Source organism: Acartia tonsa, chromosome 7, assembly GCF_053477335.1.
Source record: "Acartia tonsa isolate MP-2025a chromosome 7, ASM5347733v1, whole genome shotgun sequence".
Classification (NCBI taxonomy): Eukaryota; Metazoa; Arthropoda; class Copepoda; order Calanoida; family Acartiidae; genus Acartia; species Acartia tonsa.
Genome location: NC_137266.1, coordinates 42692534 through 42714028, shown reverse-complemented (window position 1 = coordinate 42714028; position 21495 = coordinate 42692534). Strand labels below are relative to the sequence as shown.

The 21495-nt window shown below is 31.5% G+C and overlaps 3 protein-coding genes across 8 annotated transcripts in view; all 3 read left to right on the top strand.

Annotated features, from left to right (window-relative positions):
• The first annotated feature begins 169 nt into the window (after positions 1 to 169).
• LOC145323796 (uncharacterized) lies at positions 170 to 6311 on the top strand. Its single transcript, XM_080166343.1, has 5 exons — positions 170 to 272; positions 1718 to 1934; positions 2200 to 2265; positions 3004 to 3107; positions 3885 to 6311. Exons 1-5 carry the CDS (start codon positions 190 to 192, stop codon positions 5368 to 5370), a joined length of 1956 nt encoding a protein of 651 aa, XP_080022469.1. The 5' UTR covers positions 170 to 189; the 3' UTR covers positions 5371 to 6311.
• Positions 6306 to 14682, top strand: LOC145323798 (uncharacterized). Of its 2 annotated transcripts, XM_080166351.1 has the most exons (4): positions 6306 to 6374; positions 8963 to 9127; positions 11512 to 11615; positions 12373 to 14682. In XM_080166351.1, the coding sequence occupies exons 2-4, from the start codon at positions 9062 to 9064 to the stop codon at positions 13712 to 13714; spliced, it is 1512 nt and encodes a 503-aa protein (XP_080022477.1). In that variant the 5' UTR covers positions 6306 to 6374; positions 8963 to 9061; the 3' UTR covers positions 13715 to 14682. The 2 variants fall into 2 exon arrangements, with proteins under 2 accessions (XP_080022477.1, XP_080022478.1); XM_080166352.1 differs by lacking the exon at positions 8963 to 9127.
• Positions 14675 to 21495, top strand: part of LOC145323799 (general transcription factor IIH subunit 3-like) — a 23189-nt gene continuing 16368 nt past the window's right edge. The window contains exons 1-6 of one of the 5 annotated variants that reach the window (XM_080166355.1): positions 14675 to 14707; positions 15128 to 15165; positions 15646 to 15810; positions 16617 to 16673; positions 17112 to 17215; positions 19954 to 21284. In XM_080166355.1, coding sequence (XP_080022481.1) covers positions 15745 to 15810; positions 16617 to 16673; positions 17112 to 17215; positions 19954 to 21079 — 1353 coding nt within the window. In that variant the 5' untranslated portion in view covers positions 14675 to 14707; positions 15128 to 15165; positions 15646 to 15744 and the 3' untranslated portion in view covers positions 21080 to 21284. Of the gene's footprint in view, positions 14745 to 15127; positions 15166 to 15645; positions 15811 to 16616; positions 16674 to 17111; positions 17216 to 19953; positions 21285 to 21495 lie in introns of those variants that run through there. The other 4 variants (XM_080166353.1, XM_080166356.1, XM_080166357.1 and 1 more) reach the window with 4 other exon arrangements.

The window sequence follows — 21495 nt, the reverse complement described above, 5'->3', positions numbered from 1 at the left end:
GCCAAAAACCGGCACAACTTAAAGCTTTCCACATTCTCAGTTAAGACTTCCAGGCAAAGGTTGCCCTTCAATGAATAATATTAGTGAGAATTGAAACTGGTCCATCCGAAGGGAACTTGCTCTACATTGTCATCAGCCATTCCAGTGATATTATTATCACAATTAAATATTAATTTCAGAATATATAAAATGTCTGATGTACCTGAAATTCTGCACAGGATCCAGAGTGACCTGCAAGGAGTTCCAGAATATGTCCAGGATCTCATCAACAGGCACAGTTAAATTAATAATAAAGTAGAATGTTAAGGATAATATTCATGTAAAAGAGTTGTTAAGTTGAGAAAAATTGTGTTGTTGTATTAGCTATTCCATAAGCCAATCTTGTGTCTGGGGATATCATCTAAGCAAATGAAGAATGAATTGTATTACTTGGATTTTAAATAAACAATAATATTTGAAGAAAAAAAATTATCTTTATATAATTCTCATTTCAAAAATTCATAGGATGTTCTATAAATTTTAGTTTCTCTAAGATATACTAGTGGCTAGCTAGGCCCCTAGAAGCCTCTAGGGGCACTTAAGGTAGTAAGGGGAAAAGTTGACCTCATCCCATTTTAAAGGGGGGAGGCGGATGTGCCACTTTTTGAAACCAAAACTAAAAGTCAACAAAGGAACTCAACTAAAAAAAGAGTTACAGGTCTGAGATTTTGCATGGCAGTTGCTTTATAGAGGTACAATATGGAACTGTGAAGAAACGGCGGCGCAACCGTTCCATATTGTAACCCTATAAAGCAACTGCCATGCAAAATCTCAGACCTGTAACTATTTTTTTAGTTGAGTTCCTTTGACTTTTAGTTTTGGTTTCAAAAAGTGTCACATCCGCCTCCCCCCTTTGAGTTTCAAAAGAGTAAAAAATATTTTAAAACCTTCCCAGGACCTATAAGAAGCTTCACTGTAAAGGAGAACAATATCGGTGCATCGGTTAGCGAGATCCTTCGGGACAGACAAAAAACGCTTACTACTTTCTATAATAGGATAAAACTTAAAATTATTGTTCGTTAAATGTTCGAAATTTATATTTTTGGTTACATGTTTTAGTCTTTGTGAGATATCTTTCTAAAATCTCATAATCAATGCGCAAATGTCACTAAAAATCCGAATTTTGTTATGTAACATGAGTAATCCTTGGTAGGTAATATTTTCCCAAAATCGAACAAAAAGTTGGAAAAGTAACGGCTGGCCGTTAAGCCATTTTTTGGCTATTTTCAGGGCAAATCCGTCAAAGCCCTATCTACACATCATTCTTGTTGCCACCCCCAGACACTTTTGACCGGTTCTAGTCGGTAGCTGCTGATACTAGAAATCTAAAAAAGTGTTTTGGTATCATTCCACTAAGTTAAAGCAAAAATATGTTTCAAAAAATTGATTCCTACCTAATTAATGATAGATTTTTCCTAAAAATAGCCAAAAATAAACCGGCTAAATGGCTGATCTGTTAGCCGTTACTTTTCCAACTTTTTGTTCGATTTTGGGAAATAGACCTAATGGTTGAAGATTTTAACTCCCATTCTCTTTGACATTTCGAAATACAATTGAGAAAACAAGATAATAAAACTTGTTTCTAATTATTAATTTGTAAATGATTTAGTAAAATTAAAAGAATACCATGATATTGAATATGTGCTAAACAGTATTTCAATTGAACTGTGCTTGCCAGGAATAATAAGTTAGAGACTGAGTTACAAAGTCACAAGGAGAGAGAATCTGAGATTCAGGAGAGAGAAGAGAAAGTGGTGAAGAAAGAAAAGACCCTGAAGAATAAACAGAAAGCTCAAAATAAGAGAGATAAGACTCTAAAAGAAAGAGAAATGTCTCTGCTGGAAAGAGAGAGAAGTTTGTATGAAAGAGCCAAAACGCTGAAACAAGCAGATAAGGTTTAGATATTTTTACATTTTTAAGTATTAGTCATTACATTTTCCAAATAGATAGTCTTTTGAACACTGGTTTCCATAAAACCTTAGTTTTTCCTAAGAAAATATGAAAAGAACTATCTAAATTATTTTGTAAGAAGCATACCATCTTTTTCTACTCTTGCCATTTAGAAAATAAATCAAAACTTTGATTTAGGCTCCCTTAGCATAGATTACACCATATTCAATGTACATACAACTATTATTTATACAAATATTCTACTTGTAGGAGCTAGAGGTAAGAGAGAAGGCTCTAACTAATCAAGTAAATCCCAATGGAATTCAAATTAATCAGGTTTGTAGTCAAGGACGTCCAACCTTCGTTGGGGGGTATTATATGTTTGTTGAGGGGAGGGGGATAAATTGCTGTGGGTAATTTACTTTAGGTGAGGGTGTGGGGGGTGGAGTGGTGGAACTAAGACCAATGTTTGCAGTTTTAACTAATTTCTAAAAATTAAAGTTTTGTTAAAACATATTTGCCTATTTGTAAAAGACATTTGAATTGACCCAAGGACATCTAAAACAATAGTTTCTAAAAAAAATGTATTTTTGTTTTTAGAATTCAGATTATCTTAGCAAAATTTTATATTTTTGGCTTAAATTATCATAAATATAGATGCTCTAAGGGATAATTAAAAATCACCAAGGAAATTACTGGACCAAATTTTTTCACAAGTTCTTTTTTTTACCAATAAAACTGGTTCTCTGATGGTTTTAAGCTATTTTCTTGGAGAGTAGGACACTTCAATAAACCCCCCAAAAAATAAGAATACCACACCCCCCCTGAAATTTTTTTTGTGTCTTATTAGAACTAAAATTTAAAAAGGGGTGATGCTAAAAGGATAAAACCAAATACAAAAAAAATGGGTTGATCAAACGCATTCAAACCTAGAGGCTAGGGGTGAAGCCGCTTGTAAAATATAAGCTCACAGTGCACAGCACATAAATGCGCAATAATTATTGGATTTTTGAGTTATTAGACCTATTGTAGGTACCTTTACTTTCTTGAATTAAAATATTTGTATATTTCTAGGCTGTAGCTAAAGGATTCCAGGACTTGCCTCCAGAGATTATTGCAAAAATTATGAGCTATTGTTCTACAGATGATAAGAAGGAAATGAGATGCGTCTCTAAATGGTATGATTCAATATTTTTATCCAAATCCTCTCTGGAAAGCTTTGCCTAACTATTTACTTTTAAATGTTTAGATAGTTTTCTGTGTTATAAAAACAAGGAGAGGTGGTATTTTTACCTAGCTTTGTCCATTTTACAAATTTTTTTACTTATTATTAAAATATCAAGTCCTTCTGTGCAGTAATTTGATTTGTATCTTCTAAAGTAGGAGGATGTATTTGTGTCTGTCTATATAATTTTTGTCTAAAAGCAGTAGAAAATATTTTAGTCTTTCTAAGCAGTAATTCAATGAAAATCTATCTTCTTATTATATAAAGTAGTAAGCTTTTATTTTCTTTAGCGAATGATCTCGCTAACCGCTGAACCGATATGGTCCTCCTATATATGGAAGCTTCTTATATCCGGGGATATTTTAGGCTATTTTTGAGCCCTTCCATATTCCTTCAAAAATAGAGCCCCTAGATGCTAGGGGTGCAACCGCTAGTATAGTATTAAGTAGTACAATTTTTCTTTTCTGAAGCTGAAGATCTAGGAGCTTATGTCGTTTATGATATTGAGTTTTGATGGGCTATAATAAAGTCTTTTAAGTCAGTCTATGCAGTAATTGGATGTTTATCTTTCAAAGTAGAAGAATGTAGATGTGTCTGTTAATATGATAGTTTTTTATTTAAAAAAGGACAAAAAGAAATATAAGTGTAAAATGTTATGTAACTTTTTCAGAGTTTAATTTTTGGAAAAATATGTTAGTATTTTAAATATTTCACCTATATTTTATTTTAGGTGTTTCATTGTGGTTTCCACTGCTTCCAAGAAACTAAAATCTTTATTTGACACCTATACAATCAAGGATGTTGATGAAAGAAATTATCCTCAAATATCTGAAGTTCTCTCAAATGCCGTTAAGAGATCATATGGGCCAGAAGTCAGGTTGGATCTACAGTTAGATGCATATTCAGTATCTCCTACCCAAATAAAGAAAATATTTACAAGCTATAAGGAGAATATAGTCTCACTGGGGATACAACTGAATCCGGATGATCCAGAGATATTGTTGCAGCCTCATCTGGAATTCACAAATATTCAAAGGCTAGACATTTCTTTTCATTGTGATGATGGTTTACATAAGAATAAATGTGAGGCAATCTTGGCCAGGTATGGTGACAAGCTGGAACATCTTGGTATTAAGTATTTAATGATACCCAACAATACTGTACTTCAAGTGCCTCATCTATCTAAACTAAAATCTTTAGCACTTGGTAATGTTAATAATAACATTGTGCACACATTTGTAAATTCAGTAAACAATGAAAATATTACTCATTTGTCACTATGTTGGATCAGACTAGACATTGAACAATTTGATAATTTCATATTTCCAAAGCTACAAAATCTGGAATTAGAAGTAAGAGAAATATCTGGTGAATCTGCTTTAGCTATAATCAAGTATAACAAGGATACAATTACAAAGTTGAAGGTGCATGGTGTTTACTTTAGAAATAGTGATATTGGAGATATAAAGATACCAAATCTATCAAATCTTGAAATATTATATATACCTGGTGATGTTGCTCTATCCTTGATCAAAAATAACAAGGATACAATTAAGAGTTTGAAGGTGGATAATGTTAACTTTAGACTAAGTGATATTGGAGATATAAAGATACCAAATCTTCAATACCTTGAATTATGGAGTATACCTGTTGATGTTGCTCAATCCTTGATCAAGTGTAACAAGGATACAATTACAAAGTTGAAGTTGAATGCTGTTAACTCTAGAAATATTGATATTGTGGATATAAAGATACCAAATCTTCAATACCTTCAATTATGGAGTATACCTGTTGATGTTGCTCTGTCCTTGATCAAGAATAACAAGGATACAATTAAGAGTTTGAAGTTGGTTCATGTTAACTTTAGAAATATTGATATTGGAGATATAAAGATACCAAATCTACAATACCTCGAATTATCAATGATATCTAGTGATGTTACTCTATCCTTGATCAAGAATAACAAGGATACCTTATGTGAGATAAGACTAATTACAATTGACCCTATAAATACTTCCCTCCCAGTTGTTGAGATGCCAAGGCTGAAACGTCTTTATCTGTTGGGTGGTGATGCTACCTTGGAACCTCAAGTTATCAAAGCTTTTGGTGGAAATATAGAAGAACTCTGGTTCTATGATTACCAAAAAGAAACTTATATAAGAAAATCTAGAGAAGAGTTAAACAAGCTGAAGAAAGAACCTTTTGCTTTACAATAATTCTATCTGAGGTTATTCTGCATACAGTGATTTAACTTTCAACTATTTCACTTCATACTATTATCAGAAAGTTATTATGAACATATTTGTTTTTAATCAGTAGTATATAAATAATATTTTGACTCTTATGCAAAGTTATAAGTTTTATTTCTTTATTGTTTCACTTACCTACCAAACAAGTGAACTATTTTTTTTAGCACAGCAATATTTGCAATTTCAATAAAAAAAGCATTTAATTATTTCTTCTGTGTTCCAAAGAGGTTTGTCCTAGTTTAAATTATTGGGATTAATCTAAAATTATAACTTTTCGTGTTTTTGTAGTTGTTGTAATAAGAGTACTACTAAGGATATATTTGGTAAATGTTATTATAAATCTGAAAGTACATGAAGTTCACTACTTTATTTTTAATCAGATCAAATTAGAGATCAATACACATTTCTTGTAAGGTCATTTGTTACAAAAAATCAAAGCTTAAGATTTTATTTTTCATATTTGATATTAAATAACATTATAAACTCTTATTTTGTTGTACTGCATTATAAAAATTATTTTGTTTTGGTATGTATTTTGTTAACTTTAGTTTTCAGGTTTATTGGCACTTTATTAGCCACTGTAAATAGATAAGGAAGGGGGGGGGGTGAGTTTTTACTTATAAAGTTTGCAATAATGTGAAACTTTTTCAAGCCAGATATGAAGAAAATTATTAAAGATTAATAAAGAATTACTAATCTGCAATTATGGAATTTTTCCATGAAAATTTATGACACAAATTTTATTTGGTGCATTTGTTGAATTCTCCTCTCTTGTCCCATTATAATTGTCTTGATTTTCATATTAAAATATGTAAATAATGCATTTTTTTTATAGTATTTTGATATTTTTTTGAATAATAAAAGTAAAGATATTTTTGTTAAACATTTCTAAAATATGTTTCAGAAAATAAAAATGTCTAGTAATAAATAACAGATAATTTGCATTTGCATAAAGAAGAAGCCAGCTAAGGGTAAGAGATTGTTCAAAACCAAATGAATTTATTAACCCTTAACGGTTGGGTGGGGGGGGGGGGGGCGTGGAAGGCACTCCCCCCTCCGGTTTTTTCTATCTCATTTTCTGTGTATGAAAGATAGAGGGCTATAACTGAGTGACTTTTTTAATAAGGGTATGACACATAACTGAGAGTTGGAATTTTTTGAATATCTCCATCCTGACGGGCACAGGATTCCAGCAAACCTGGCAGGGTCATCCAGGCAAAGAGCAAAACAATTTTTTTACTAGAACAAAGCTTTTTATCTCGCCAAAATATACTCTAGTAGGAAATTCTTTTATGAAATAGGTCTTCAAGTCAATTTCCTGATTTTGCAATTTTCCCGAGGTCCTGATCCTCCAGGTCTCCAGAAATAAGTTAGGTTTCACCATGGTTTTATATGAAAAAAACTTTGAAATGTAAAGCAATATCATCAAATACTTTGTTCAAGTTCAAAGGACAAAATAAAATAACACTGCAGAAAAGCATCAAATGTTGTAAATTGCTAAAGTATATTAATTAAACTGTTAAGGAGTTACCAACCCTTTTTTTTAAATATACATTTTTAATCACAATAATTGATTTTGTGTCAAAGCTTTTAAACAACAGTTTGAACTCATCAAAACATTTGATGATATTGCACCAAACAATGCTTTAACATTTCAAAGTTTTTTTATAAAACCATGGTGAAACCTAACTTTTTAGTCAATAAAGCAAATATTAAACATAAACTTAGTATATTTACTAAAAAAATATTATGGTTCAATGCTGGAAGATGCTTAGAATCACTTGCTCTTGTTCGTGGATAGTCCTCTTTTGAACTTCAGCTTTTCTTACATAACATATTAAAAAGTTCATATTGATCCGCCGCTGTTTTCCCGCAGCCAAGTACAGCTGCCTTCGCCGAAATTTATGTTTTAAGATTCCTATTATAAAATTTACATAAAGATACCTAAACATTTTCTGAAAAAATTGTTTTTCTAGCTTCAAAAATAAGAAAATGGCAGCCTTTTGAAATTTTTAAGTAAATTAGGACCTTAAAACAAGGGTTGTTAATTAAAAGGGTGAAGGAAGCAAAAATTGATTTAGACCCACTTTCAGTCGGAGATTCATTATCAAACAGTGCACAAAATTATTTAGACCTCTAGGCATTGGATGCCGCCCCCCAATTTTTTAAGGGTTAAATATACTAGGTTACTCTAAAGTATAGTAACATGAGCAAAAAGATTTAAGCTTTAACATTTACCTAAATCAAATAAAAATTGAAAAGAATGAACGATTTTTGTTGGAATAGTATCAAATGTTTTGTTGAGTTTACAGTACTGTATTAAAAAAATTCCGACAAAATTATTGTTTAATGCTATGAAAGGCTAAAGTTTATCTATCACAAAAAAAGTTTCCCTTTGTGATGTAGTTTCCCTATATTTAAAATAAATTTGAATTTGGCATCTAAGTTCAGGTGCTGCAGGCCTCTAGGTTGTTTCTGGACAGGTAAAAAAAAAAAAATATATTTTTGGAGAATTTGAAGTCAACTTATAAACAGAATATCCATCTTTTTGTATGATATTTACATATTTGAAGATAAAAGATGCATATTTTGTTTTACTAGTTGACCTCTAACTATTTATTTTTTTTTATTTTTACACATCCAGAGACAACCTGGAAGCTAGCAGCACCTAAACCTGGTAGCCAAACCCTATTTTTTTTAGATATAGGGAAACTACATCTCTAAAGGAAGCTGTTTTTAAAAGCAAAGCTTTTCTATAATTTGGGTCGGTCTGTCCGTCCGTCCGTCCGTCACGGATAGCTTTTTTCGTTAATTTAGACATGTTAGAATTGTCCTATCGATTTCAAATTTTGCATGGTGATTCCTTTAGTAGTTAGGTACGATTTAGAAAGCGTAGCAACTCTATAATCATTACCAAAATGTCCGTACGTCCATTTTAAACATGTTGATTTTTTTACTTTTTAAAATAGCTTTTTTCGTTCATTTAGGCATGTTAGAATTGTCCTATCGATTTCAATTTTTGCATGGTGATTCCTGTAATAGTTAGGTACGAGTTAGAAAGCGTAGCAACTCTATAATAATTACCAGAATGTCCGTTACATTTTTAACAACAAATTTGTATGTGACCTAATTATCCGATTGGTCTGATTTTTGGTATACTGATTCCTGGGACAACAAAGTACAATATTATAAGCGAAGCAACTCTATAATCAAGTCCTAAAAATGTAAGTATGTCCATAATCATTATTGTTTTCAACAAATTTACTCACAATTTTGCTTTGACTCTTATACATTCGCATTCTGATTATTCAGTTCTTACATTATACAAGTGTTAATGTCCGTTTGTCCTACCGTTTTAGAGCTTCGCTTTTATGGATGTTGTCTTCCTTGTTTAAAATTATCTATCGTCTCACTCTTATGATAAAGCCAATAATCACTGTTTTTTAACATTTCTAATTTTATATTATTGAGTTACTATGTTTCCTAAACCATACCATACTGTTTTATGAAACATCATGAAGTTTTAAATCTATAGGACAATTCTAACATGTATTTGCAGGGAGATAGATGAGATTGTGGTTAATGAAAATAATACCTACCCTGAAACATAAACAGAAAGAATAAGATAAGAGGGATAGGACACTCTTAGAGAAAAGAAATGTCTTCCAAGGAAGGAGAGAGATGTTTAGGTGAAAGCCACATAACACCTAGCCCAGCTGTAGAGGTAGTAATATTATGATAACATTATTTACTTTAGGCTAGAGTGAACTATTTCCCTGTTCACCCAAATAGTTCAGATTAACTTGTAGGGTAAAGCTGGGTGTAGTCGGTTTGTTTTTACCTACCTTCATAAATTGATATTTTTCTCCATATCGAATGACAAAAAAACATAATAGCTGTTCATTATAGCATTGGCTCCAATAATGTTTATGATTTTTTGTGACATGAAATTTTAGAACACTTATTAGGTAGGTTTCAAAGTCTGACAAATTTTTTTTCTTTGTTTTTTTCAATAGGTCGTAAAAAGATTGAATAGAAAGAATAGATATATCTTTAATTTTTTTGAGTATGATCAATTCATTATTAATTGTAGTATTTGGATGTCGACTGACCAAATAGTAGGATATATGTTTGTCTGTTTTTATAAAATTTTGGGATCTACTGCAGTTTACGGTAAAATATTGCTGGTAACGAATATTGCCTAAAATCTATGAATTTTAAGGCTGCTAGCTGCCAAACAGCTGAACGTACAGATCATACCCGCACACCATTTTAAGCGGAATAAGAAGGCCTACAAATAGCCATATATCAATAATGCATAATCATCTCGCAGTGCAGAGAAATGCGCAAAAAAGACCTATTTTACATGTTTTTTCTTCAGTGAAGCTTTCTCTGTGCATCAATGGATCTTGGCTATTTCAGATTATTTGTAGGCCTTCTTATTCCGCTTAAAATTGTGTGCGGGTATGATCTGTACGTTCAGCCGTTTGGCCGCTAGCAGCCTTAAAATTCATAGATTTTTTCACAAGTTCTTTTTTATCAACAAAACTGGTTTTCTGATGGTTTTAAGCTATTTTCTTGGGGAGTGGGACACTTCGATAAACCCCTCCAAAAAATAAGAATACCACTGCATCCCCCTGAATTTTTTTTGTGTCGTATTAAAACTAAAATATAAAAAGTGGTGATGTTGACCCCTCCTCCCCCCAAAAATTTTTTTTTTCTAAATTGAAAAAAAGTCATAAAAGTATAATACCAAATACAGAAAAATGGGTTGATCAAACGCATTAAAACCTAGAGGCTAGGGGTGAAGCCGCTAGTAAAATATAAGCTCACAGTGCACAGCACATAAATGCGCAAAAATTATTAGATTTTTTTACTTTTATTATATACAATATCTAATGCTTTTTTTAATTAAAATATTTGTATATTTCATAAGGAAAAAGGATGAGAGCATGAATACTCACCCCTTTTTCATTGTAACAATTGTTGGGGGAAGTATTAAAATAATTCGTCTGCTACTAAGTGAAACATCTAGTGGCTTTTTGCATTTTAATCATAACCTATACTATATATGTAAAAAAAAAATATAATATATTTTATTATTATTCTATAATTTATTGGTTTTTAAAAATAAACTTATAAGGAAAATAATTAAAATAAAGATTGATTTAGAATATTAAAAAACAAATAGCCGCTTGAGGTGCTGGTTTGACAGGAAAGTATGCTTCGCCTAGTTTAAAAATAGGAGGATAACTCTTTTAAGATTGAAATTTTTTTTTAAATTAGCCTAAATGTAATATTTAAATCTAACTAACATAATAAAACTTTTAAATGTTTACTAATAAAAAATTAATAGTTCAGCTCTAAGCCACCAGTTTCGTTAGTTGTCTACTTCAAAGACTTACATAAAAACTAAGGCTAAATATTAAATAAAAAATTTGAAAACTGAATAATCTTAATTAGTGAATAATCTGTAATGCTATCTACGTTTTTTCTAAGACAATACTCGTTTTTACAATATTTTTAACATTTTCAAGTGATCTTATTCAGCCCTCAGGGTTTGGCCCTTTAGTGACAAAAATCCAAAACAAGAAAAATACAGACAAAATAATAATAGATGAACACTTTGATATTCTAGTTCTTTATCCAAAGCTAGATGGCAATGAAAAACTGACTATTATCATTTACAATCAAATGTTTAAATTAATTTGGAAAAACGTTTATTTATTAATAAATAAAAGTTAGATAGACAGCAAAATAAATCTTACAAACTAATAATGTGTGTAATGATTAAAGTCAGTAGCAAAGTTATTAGAAATTAATAATGATAATTTTATATTTTTTCAATAGGTTTTATCAAAATGGATAATAATTCAAAATATTTCTATATCATCCTATAAAAATCAGATGTATGCTTCAAACAGCAACTATAATTGTCTTGAAATTACATCTAATTTTAAAATATTCCCATTTTGAAAAGTGGCGGAATAACAATAAAAATTCAGCGCGGCAATTGCTCAATATAGGCCTATAGGCCCACTGCCTATTTTAGTCCCCCAAATACCTCGATTCCTCTCTTTTATTATTTTCTCTATGGTATATTTCTAGGCAGTTGCTAGAGGATTCCAGGACTTGCCTCCAGAGATTATTGGCAAAATTATGAGCTATTGTTCTACAGCTGATAAGAAGGAAATGAGATGCGTCTCTAATTGGTATGATTCAATATTTTTATCCTAATCCTAATCATCTCTGGAAAGCTTTGCCTAACTATTTACTTTTAAATGTTTGGATAGTTTTCTGTGTTATAAAAACAAGAAGAGGGGGTATTTTTATCTAGCTTTGTCCATTTTACAAATTTTATTACTTATTAAAATATCAAGTCCTTCTGTGCAGTAATTTTATTTGTATCTTCTAAAGTAGGAGGATGTATTTGTGTCTGTCTGTATAATTTTTGTCTAAAAGCAGTAGAAAATATTTTAGTCTTTTTAAGCAGTAATTAAATAAAAATCTATCTTCCTATTGTATAAAGTAGTAAGATTTTATTGTCTTTAGCGAATGATCTCGCTAACCACTGAACCGATATGGTCCTCCTATATATTGAAGCTTCTTATATCCTGGGATATTTTAGGCTATTTTTGTGCCCTTCCATATTCCTTCAAAAATAGAGCCCCTAGATGCTAGGGGTGCAACTGCTAGTATAATATAAAGTAGTACCATTTTTCTTGTCTGAAGCTAAAGATCTAGGAGCTTTTGTCATTTATGATATTGAGTTTTGATGGGCTATAATAAAGTCTTTTCAGTCAGTCTATACAGTACTTGGATGTTTATCTTTCTAAGTAGTAGAATATAGATGTGTCTGTTAATATGATTGTTTTTTATTTTAAAAAGCTAGAAAGAGATTTAAGTGTAAAATGTTGTGTAGGTAACTTTTTTCAGAATTTAATTTTTTTCACCCATATTTTAATTTAGGTGTTTCATTGTGGTTTCCACTGCTTCCAAGAAACTAAAATCTTTATTTGACACCTATGCAATCAAGGATGTTGATAAAAGTAATTATTCTCAAATATCTGAAGTTCTTTCAAATGCAATAAAGAGGTCATATGGGCCAGATGTAAGGTTGGATCTACAGTTAGATAGAAATTCAGTATCATCTACCCAAATAAAGGAAATATTTACAAACTATAAGGAGAAAATATTCTCACTGGGGATTGAACTTAATCCGGATGATCCAGAGATATTGTTGCAGCCTCATCTGGAATTCACAAATATTCAAAGGCTAGACATTTCTTTTCTAAATATTCCTTTTTATGGTGTTGATAAGGGTTTACATAAGAATATTTGTGAGGCAATCTTGGCCAGGTATGGTCACAAGCTGGAACATCTTGGTATTACGTATTTAAAGATACCCAACAGTTCTGTACAAGTGCCTCATCTATCTAAACTGAAATCTTTAGCACTTGATTATGTTGATAATAACATTGTGAACACATTTGTAAATTCAGTTAACAGAGAAAACATTATTCATTTGTCACTATGTAATATCAGACAAGACATTGATCAAATAGATAATTTCATATTTCCAAAGCTACAACATCTAGAATTAGTGAGAACACCTGGTGAATCTGCTTTAGCATTGATCAAGTATAACAAGGATACAATTACAAAGTTGATTGTGAATAGTGTTAACTTTACACATAGTGATATTGGAGATGTAAAGATACCAAATCTTCAATACCTCGAATTATCAAGAGTGCCTGGTGTTGTTGCTCTATCCTTGATCAAGTGTAACAAGGATGCAATTAATATGTTGAAATTGGATCATGTTAACTTTAGTCATAGTGATATTGGAGATATAAAGATACCAAATCTTCAATACCTCGAATTATTACGTACACCTGGTGATGTTGCTCTATCCTTGATAAAGAATAACAAGGATACAATTACTAAGTTGAAGTTAAACGTTGAGTTTAGAAATGGTGATATTGGAGATGTAAAGATACCAAATCTACAATACCTTGAATTATTCATAATACCTAGTGATATTGCACTATCCTTAAAGAAAAACAAGAATACCTTATGTGAGTTAAGATTGGATATAGCTAGCTTTAGCAATACTTCCCTCCCAGTTGTTGAGATGCCAAGGCTGAAACGTCTTTATCTGAGTGGTGGTGATGCTACCTCGGAACTTAAATTTTTCAAAGCTTTTGGTAGAAATATAGAAGAATTCTGGAACGAAACATTTTTTAAACATACTTATATAAGAAAATCTAGAGAAGAGTTACACAATCTGAAGCTTAAAGCTAAACCTTAAAGCTCTTGCCTCATAATAATTCTATCTGAGGTTATTCTTCATATAGTGATTTTACATTCAATTATTTCACTTCCTACTATTATCAGAATGTTATTATAAACATATAAGTTCTTTTTTTTTAAAGTATAAAATTTATAAATAATAATTTTGACTTTCATGCAAAGTTACAAGTTTCGTTTCTTTTTTGTTTCACCTCCCAAACAAGTAAAATATTTTTTTAGCATAGCAATATCTGCAATTTTAACTAAAAAAGCATTTAATAATTTCTAATCTGTTCAAAAGAGGTTTGTCCTAGTTTAAATTAATGTGATGAATCTAAAATTACAACTTTTCATGTTTTTGTTGTTGTTGTAATAAGAGTACTACTAAGGATATATTAAGTAAATGTAATTATGAATCTGGAAGTTCATGAAGTTCACTACTTTATTTTTAATCAAATGCACTCGGAGATCAAGAGATATTTCTTTGTAAGGTCATTTGTTACAAAAAATCAAAGCTTAAGATTTTATTTTTCATATTTGATATTAAATAACATTATCAACTCTTATTTTGGTGTACTGCATTATAGAAAATTATTTTGTTTAAGTATGTATTTTGTCAACTTTAGTTTCCAGGTTTATTGGCACTTTATTAGCCACTGTAAATAAATAAGAAAGGGGGGGGGGGAGAGTTTTTACTTATAAAGTGTGCAATAATGTGAAACTTTTTCAAGCCAGATATGGAGAAAAATATTAAGGATTATTAAAGAATTACTAATGTGCAAATATGAAACTTTTACATGAAAATTTATGATACAAATTTTTATTTGGCGCATCTGTTGATTTCTCCTCCCTTGTCCCATTATAATTGTCTTGATTTTCATATTAAAATATGTAAATAATGCATTTTTTATGGTATTTTGATATTTTTTTAATAATAAAAGTAAAGATATTTTTGTTAAACATTCTCTAATATATATTTTAGAAATTAAAAATGTCTAGTAATAAATAATAGGTAATTTGCATTTCCATAAAGAAGAAGCCAGCTAAGGGTAAGAGATTGTCCAAAACCAAATGAGTTTATTGGTTACTCTTAGTATAGTAACATGAGCAAAAAGATTTAAGCTTCACCAATTACCTAAATCAAATAAAAATTGGTAAGAATGAGTGATTTTTGTTGATTTAGTATCAAATGTTTTGTTGAGTTTAAAGTGCTGTATTAAAAAATCCCGACAAAATTATTGTTTAATGCTATGAAAGGCAAAAGTTTATTTATCACACGGTTATATAATAAAGGGGGAAGTTCTGACATGTTTGCGTAAACAGTGGTTATAGGCTTTGTCTTAGGAGTGAGAGGATAGGTTATTTGACAAAAAAGTTTCCTTTTTGGATGTGGTTTCCCTATATTTAAAATAAATTTGTTTTTGGCCTCCAGGGTCTGGTGCTGCAGGCCTCCAGGTTGCTTCTGGACAGGTAAAAAAAATTTTTTTATGAAGAATTTGAAGTCAACTTAAAAACAGAATATTCATCTTTTTGAATGTTATTTACATATTTGAAGATAAAAGATGCATATTTTGTTTTATAAGTTGACCTCTAACTATAAAAAAAATAGTTTTTTTTTATTTTTACCCCTCAAGAGATAACCTGGAAGCTAGAAGCACCTGAACCTAGAAGCCAAATCCCAATTTTGTTAAATATAGGGAAACTACATCTCAGGAAACTGTTTTGCAAAATGATCCATCGTCTCACTCTTAAGACAAAGCCAATTATAGGATAATTATATCATACATAAAGTTGTTGTTAAAAAGTTAAAAATCAGCATATTTGAGATGGATGTACAGACGTTTCTGGCAACAATTATAGAGTTACTACGTTTCCTAAATCATACCATACTGTTTTAGGAAACATCATGAAGTTTTAAATCTATAGGACAATTCTAACATGTATTTGCAGGGAGATAGACGAGATTGTGGTTAATGAAAATAATACCTACCCTGAAACATAAACAGATAGAATAAGATAAGAAGGATAGGACACTCTGAAAGAAAAGAAATGTCTTCCAAGGAAGGAGAGAGATGTTTAGATGAAAGCCCCACAACACTTAGCCCAGCAAAGGAGGTATTAATATTATAATAACATTTTCACTTTGAGCTAAAGAGAACTATTTCCCTGTTCACCCAAATAGTTAAGACTAACTTGGAGGGCAAGGCCAGGTGGAGTTGGTTTGTTATTACCTAACTTAAAAAAATGATATTTTTCTACATGTTTCTATCAAATGTTAGATAAAAACATAATAGCAAAGTTGTTCATTATTACATTGACTACAACAATGTATAGGTATGGTTTTTTGTGAAATGTAATTTTAAGAAGCTTATTAGGTCTCAAATTCTGACGAATTTTTTTCTTTGTTTTTTTCAATAGGTCGTAAAAAGATTGAATAGAAAGAATAGATATATCTTTAAAAGTTTTTTGATTATGATCATTATTACATGTTACGTAGTATTTGGATGTCTACTGACCAAATAGTAGGATGTATGTTTGTCTGTTTTTATGAAATTTTGTTTATCTTGGCCATCCTGTAATTGTAATTCTTCTTGCTGAAAATATAAAAAAAAATTTCTGTAGCTAAGAATCTCGCTGACCACTGAACCGATATAGTTTTCCATTAGAGTGAAGGTTCTTTTAGGTCCAGGGAATGTTTTTAATCATTTTGGAGGAGGGTATCACTATCCACTCTCCTATGAGAAATCTAAAAAAGATTACTCAATATTTCTTCTTACACTATGAATATGGGGGTGGGGGTCAACTTCCTCGCCAACCGTAAGTGCCCCCAGAGGCTTTTAGGAGCTTAGCCGCTAGTATCTTATAATTGGTACCAAACCTGTAACCTTATCTCATTAGTTACACATATTTTTATTTTTTAGAATCTAGAGGCAAGAGAGAAGGCTGTAACTGATCAAGTAATAGAAAAGATTAATCAGGTTTGAAGATTTAAAAAAAGGGGGGGGGCGGTTGTGACACTTTTTGAAACGAAAACTACAGGAATTCAACTTCAAAAAGAGTTACAGCATTGAAATTTGGAATGAAAGTCGCTTTAAAGAGGTACAATGTTGAACTGTGAAGAGAAATTGGTGAAACCACCGTTTCCCGCCAAAATATAATAGAATATCCGGCCATTTTAAATATCCGGCCGGATGACCGGCAATACAATCTTTTATAATAATATAATACAACAAAAAAACGTACTTTTAAATTTTCTTATTTTGAATATCATGAGATGAATATTTAATTATATGAGAATCTCATATTAGAAATCTCAAACTTAATTTTTGGCGGCGTTGGCCGGATTTCCGGCCCAAACCTTAATGAAAATGACTGATTTTTTACTTTTTTTCAATATTAAAACTTTTATTTCCTAGGCTGGTGCTGGAAATTTGATTATATTTCCTCCAGAGATAATTGGGGAAATTCTGAGTTATTGTGACACCAAGGATAAGAAGAATATGAGATGTGTTTCTAAATGGTAAGATCATAGATATATTGTTAAGCTTCCCTGTAAAGCTTGACAATATTAAAGAATAATTGTCAAAGGAATCTTAATGTTAAAATATATATCATTCAAAAAAATTTCAACTTAAAATATGTTAGAACTTACCTTTTTTTAAAGTTACAAAGTAAGTAGTAGGTAAAGAAAATTAAAGTAAGTAACATAACATAGAATAAGAAAATGATTCTTAATTAAATAAGAGCAAACATTAAATGTTGTTATCAGTGATAGCCTATATAGTGAGATTGTTATTAATTCAATTTAAATTAATCTCTCTCTCTCTGGTAATTATAATGGAGTTAAGTAGATGAAGCGCTTCTAAAAAGTTTTAGAAAGTTTATAAGGTCAGATAATTTGATGTTTTAATACTACAATAACTAGGGGGGGGGGGGGTGTTGTTGCTAGGTGCCGTCTATTCGTAAACCGTGAGCTAAATGGACTTAATATTGAGCCAGAAATTTGAAACTTGGTACATAAGCTTATTCCATTAGGTACAACATATAAATGGAAAAAATCTAAAATTTTAAAATTGTAGGTTAGTTTAGGTAAAACAAGCTTATCCCTTGCAGGACACCCAAAAATTAAAAGTAAGTTTCTACATAAAAATAGACAATAAAGGCCTAAAAAAAACCATTTCCGCAGTGTTTTTCCATCCTTAGCTAACCAAAAAATAATTTTTTTTTGATGTTTTTCCATTTAGATGTAGTACCTATTTTACAAGGCTTATGTACCGAGTTTAAAAATTCTAGCTCAATTTTTAGTCCATTTTGCTTACGGTTTAGGAATAGACGGCACCTAGCACCTCCCCCCCCCCCCCCCTAGATATACTACACTTTTCTGGGATCTTGCCAGATCAAGTATCAACTGTGGGGAATACCAAAGGATGACTCCATGCAAAATTTGAGCCTGATCCGGCCAAAACCGGCCGTGATTTTTTTAAAAAACCGGTTTTTTCCGGTTTTTAGGGGGTATCTGTAAATCGATTCAGCTGGAGCAAAACCGGTTGGAGGTACAAAAAATTTTACTTTACATGAAATTTAGCCAATGTAATTGCCTAAAAAAATGTACTTCATCATCAACTTGATTGGACAACTCTTTGCCCTCCTAAATGTCCATTAAAATCTCGGAAACGGCAAAAATCGCCAAAAATCACGACTTCGGCGGCGAATAACGGCTAAACGGTCAGCCGGAGGTGAATCAAATATAAGTAAAGAAATGTCCGCCCCAAAAAGTTGTTCAATATCAAAGAGATGCTTGAAGTCTCTATAACGACTCCTTCCCCTCCTTTAAGGGGAAAAACTGAAAAAACGTGATTTTCAAAAGTATGCCCACTTCGTGGGTGTGGGGGGCACTGAACCCGTCACCCAAGGGACACCAATTATAAAGTCTAGGCGGCTCACAATGCTGAATTTTTACCAAGTGAAAGTCTTGTGTCATTATCTCTTATGAGAAAAAAGTTATTAATTAATTAAAATTTCAAATTGTGATTTTTGATGGATTTCTTTGATGAAATGACAGGCCAGTCAATTTTTAGGCCATTTTTTGCGGTTTTTGCCCTGTCACGCCCAAACGGTTTGAGATAATCTCACGGGACCTTTTGCCCAACCTAAGTCTGGTTATTTGTGAGGTCTAAGAAAGAAAAAATTCCGGATTGGATGAAGCACGACGTCGCTGCGCACCGTCAAAAATCGCTGGTTGGCTCATTTTGCCCCCTCAAACCCTCACCTTGTGCCATTTTTCTGTGTAAAGATTATTATTATAATCTTTTGCGTAAGTCTGATTTTTTCCCCTAGACCTCACAAATAACCAGACTTAGGTTGGGCAAAAGGTCCCGTGAGATTATCTCAAACCGTTTGGGCATGACAGGCCAAAAACCGCAAAAAATGGCCTAAAAATTGACCGGCCTGTCATTTCATCAAAGAAATCCAACAAAAAATCACAATTTGAAATTTTAATTAATTAATAACTTTTTTCTCATAAGAGATAATGACACAAGACTTTCACTTGGTTAAAATTCACCATTGTGGGCCGCCTAGACTTTATATTTGGTGAACCTGGGGTGACGGGTTCAGTGCCCCCCCACACCCATGAAGTGGTCATACTTTTGAAAATCACGTTTTTTCAGTTTTTCCCCTTAAAGGAGAGGAAGGAGTCGTTTTAGAGACTTCAAGCATCTCTTTGATGTTGAACAACTTTTTGAGGCGGACATTTCTTTACTTATGTTTGATTCGCCTCCGGCTGACCGTTTAGCCGTTATTCGCCGCCGAAGTTGTGATTTTTGGCGATTTTTGCCGCTTCCGAGGTTTTAATGGACATTTAGGAGGGCAAAGAGTTGTCCAATCAAGTTGATGATGAAGTACATTTTTGTAGGCAATTGCATTGGCTAAATTTCATGTGAAGTAAAATTTTTTGTATCTTTAACCGGTTTTGCTCCAGCTGAATCGATTTACAGATACCCCCTAAAAACCGGAAAAAAACGGTTTTTTATAAAAAATCACGGCCGGTTTTGGCCGGATCAGGCTCAAATTTTGCATGGAGTCATCCTTTGATATTCCCCACAGTTGATACTTGATCTGGCAAGATCCCAGAAAAGTGTGGTATATCTACCCCCCCCCCCCCCCTCCTTAGTTATTGTAGTATGAAAACACCAAATTATCTGAGAAAAAGAATAAGAAAAAAAATACTATTTTGAGTTTATCAATATTTTATTCTAGGTGTTTCAATGTGGTTTCTTCTGCTTCCAAGGATTTGATATCTTTGTTTGGATTTTATACAATCAAGGAAATTAATGATGATAATTATTGTGATATATTGGAAGTTCTTACAAATACCATGAGGAGATCATATGGACTTGAAGTTAAGTTGAACCTTCAGTTTTTTACTTGTGAAATTTCTTGTATACAAATGAAAGAAATGTTGACAGTTTGTAAGGAGAATATAATCTCATTGGGTATTCAACTGAGTGATAAAAATGATTATTCAGAAATATTGTTGGAGCCCGATCTAGAACTTACTAATGTTCAAAGGCTAGATATTTCTTTCCGTGAAATTGATACGAGTTTATGTGTACATAAAAATATTACGGAGGCAATCTTGGCCAGGTATGGTGACAAGCTGGAACATCTTGGTGTTAAATATCTAGAACTACCCAAAAATACTGTGCTTCAAGTGCCTCATCTATCTGAACTGAAATCTCTATCACTTGATTATGTTGATGAAAACATTGTGCGCTCCTTTGTAGATTCAATAGTCAAAGAAAACATTACTCATTTGTCACTACGATGTTATACAGATGATATGGGTAATTTAGATAATCTTAAATTTCCAAAGCTAGAATATCTTAAATTAGGCAGTATAACAGGTGAATCTGCTTTAGAATTGATCAAGTTTAACAAGGATACCATTACTACGTTAATATTAGAGGTGATCAAATTTGAACATATTGGAGATGTAAATATTCCATTTCAATTTAGAGAAGTTGATATTGGCAATGTTAATATTCCTAATCTTGAACATCTAGAATTAATAGGAAACTACAGAGAGGATATTGCTCTATCCTTTATCATCAGTAACATGTATACAATAACTAAACTATTATTAGCAATGGTTGACTTTAGAAATGCCTCCCTACCAGTTGTTGAGATGCCAAGACTGAAGTGTCTTTATTTGAGATATTTCAAAGATGAAATATCTGAACTGATGGTGATGAAAGCTTTTGGTAGAAAAATTACAGAGCTATGGATGTTTGATAGAAAAAGAAATACTTATGTAAGTAAATCTACAAATAAGTTAATCAGTATGAAGAAAAAAGCTCTTGCTTTAAAAGTGTACAATAGTTAAACAGTTGTGAATAATTTTCATAATAATTATAAATCTAACTGCAACTTGTGCCTGGCAATAATTTGAAGAAATTGTTTTAACAATTGCCTTTCTATGACTTAAAGAAATATTTTCTTATCCAGATGTTTTTGTTTAATTTAATGCTCAAAATATTTGTTCTATTTTAAATAACTTTTGTAATAAATTGTTATTGATATTTGTAATTTATAATACCTATGAAAGCGTATATTCAAAACCACATCTTCACTGAAAAGAACCGGATCTCATAGGTTTAACAAAACTGGTTTCAATCTTATAATTGTACATTTTTATGTTAGTAGAAAACTGGATAAATTACACCGCTTTAACCACTGAAAGACTGCCACAAGTAAACACAATACCCTAAATTTGAAGCCTCCAGCTTTTTTAACAAAATA

Coding starts and splice junctions, on each gene's coding strand:
- LOC145323796 (XM_080166343.1), top strand. CDS start 190: ATGTCTGATGTACCTGAAATTCTGCACAGGATCCAGAGTGACCTGCAA. Junction 1,935..2,199: donor CGCTGAAACAAGCAGATAAG/GTTTAGATATTT, acceptor TTCTACTTGTAG/GAGCTAGAGGTAAGAGAGAA. Junction 3,108..3,884: donor ATGAGATGCGTCTCTAAATG/GTATGATTCAAT, acceptor ATTTTATTTTAG/GTGTTTCATTGTGGTTTCCA.
- LOC145323798 (XM_080166351.1), top strand. CDS start 9,062: ATGTCTTCCAAGGAAGGAGAGAGATGTTTAGGTGAAAGCCACATAACA. Junction 9,128..11,511: donor CACCTAGCCCAGCTGTAGAG/GTAGTAATATTA, acceptor GTATATTTCTAG/GCAGTTGCTAGAGGATTCCA. Junction 11,616..12,372: donor ATGAGATGCGTCTCTAATTG/GTATGATTCAAT, acceptor ATTTTAATTTAG/GTGTTTCATTGTGGTTTCCA.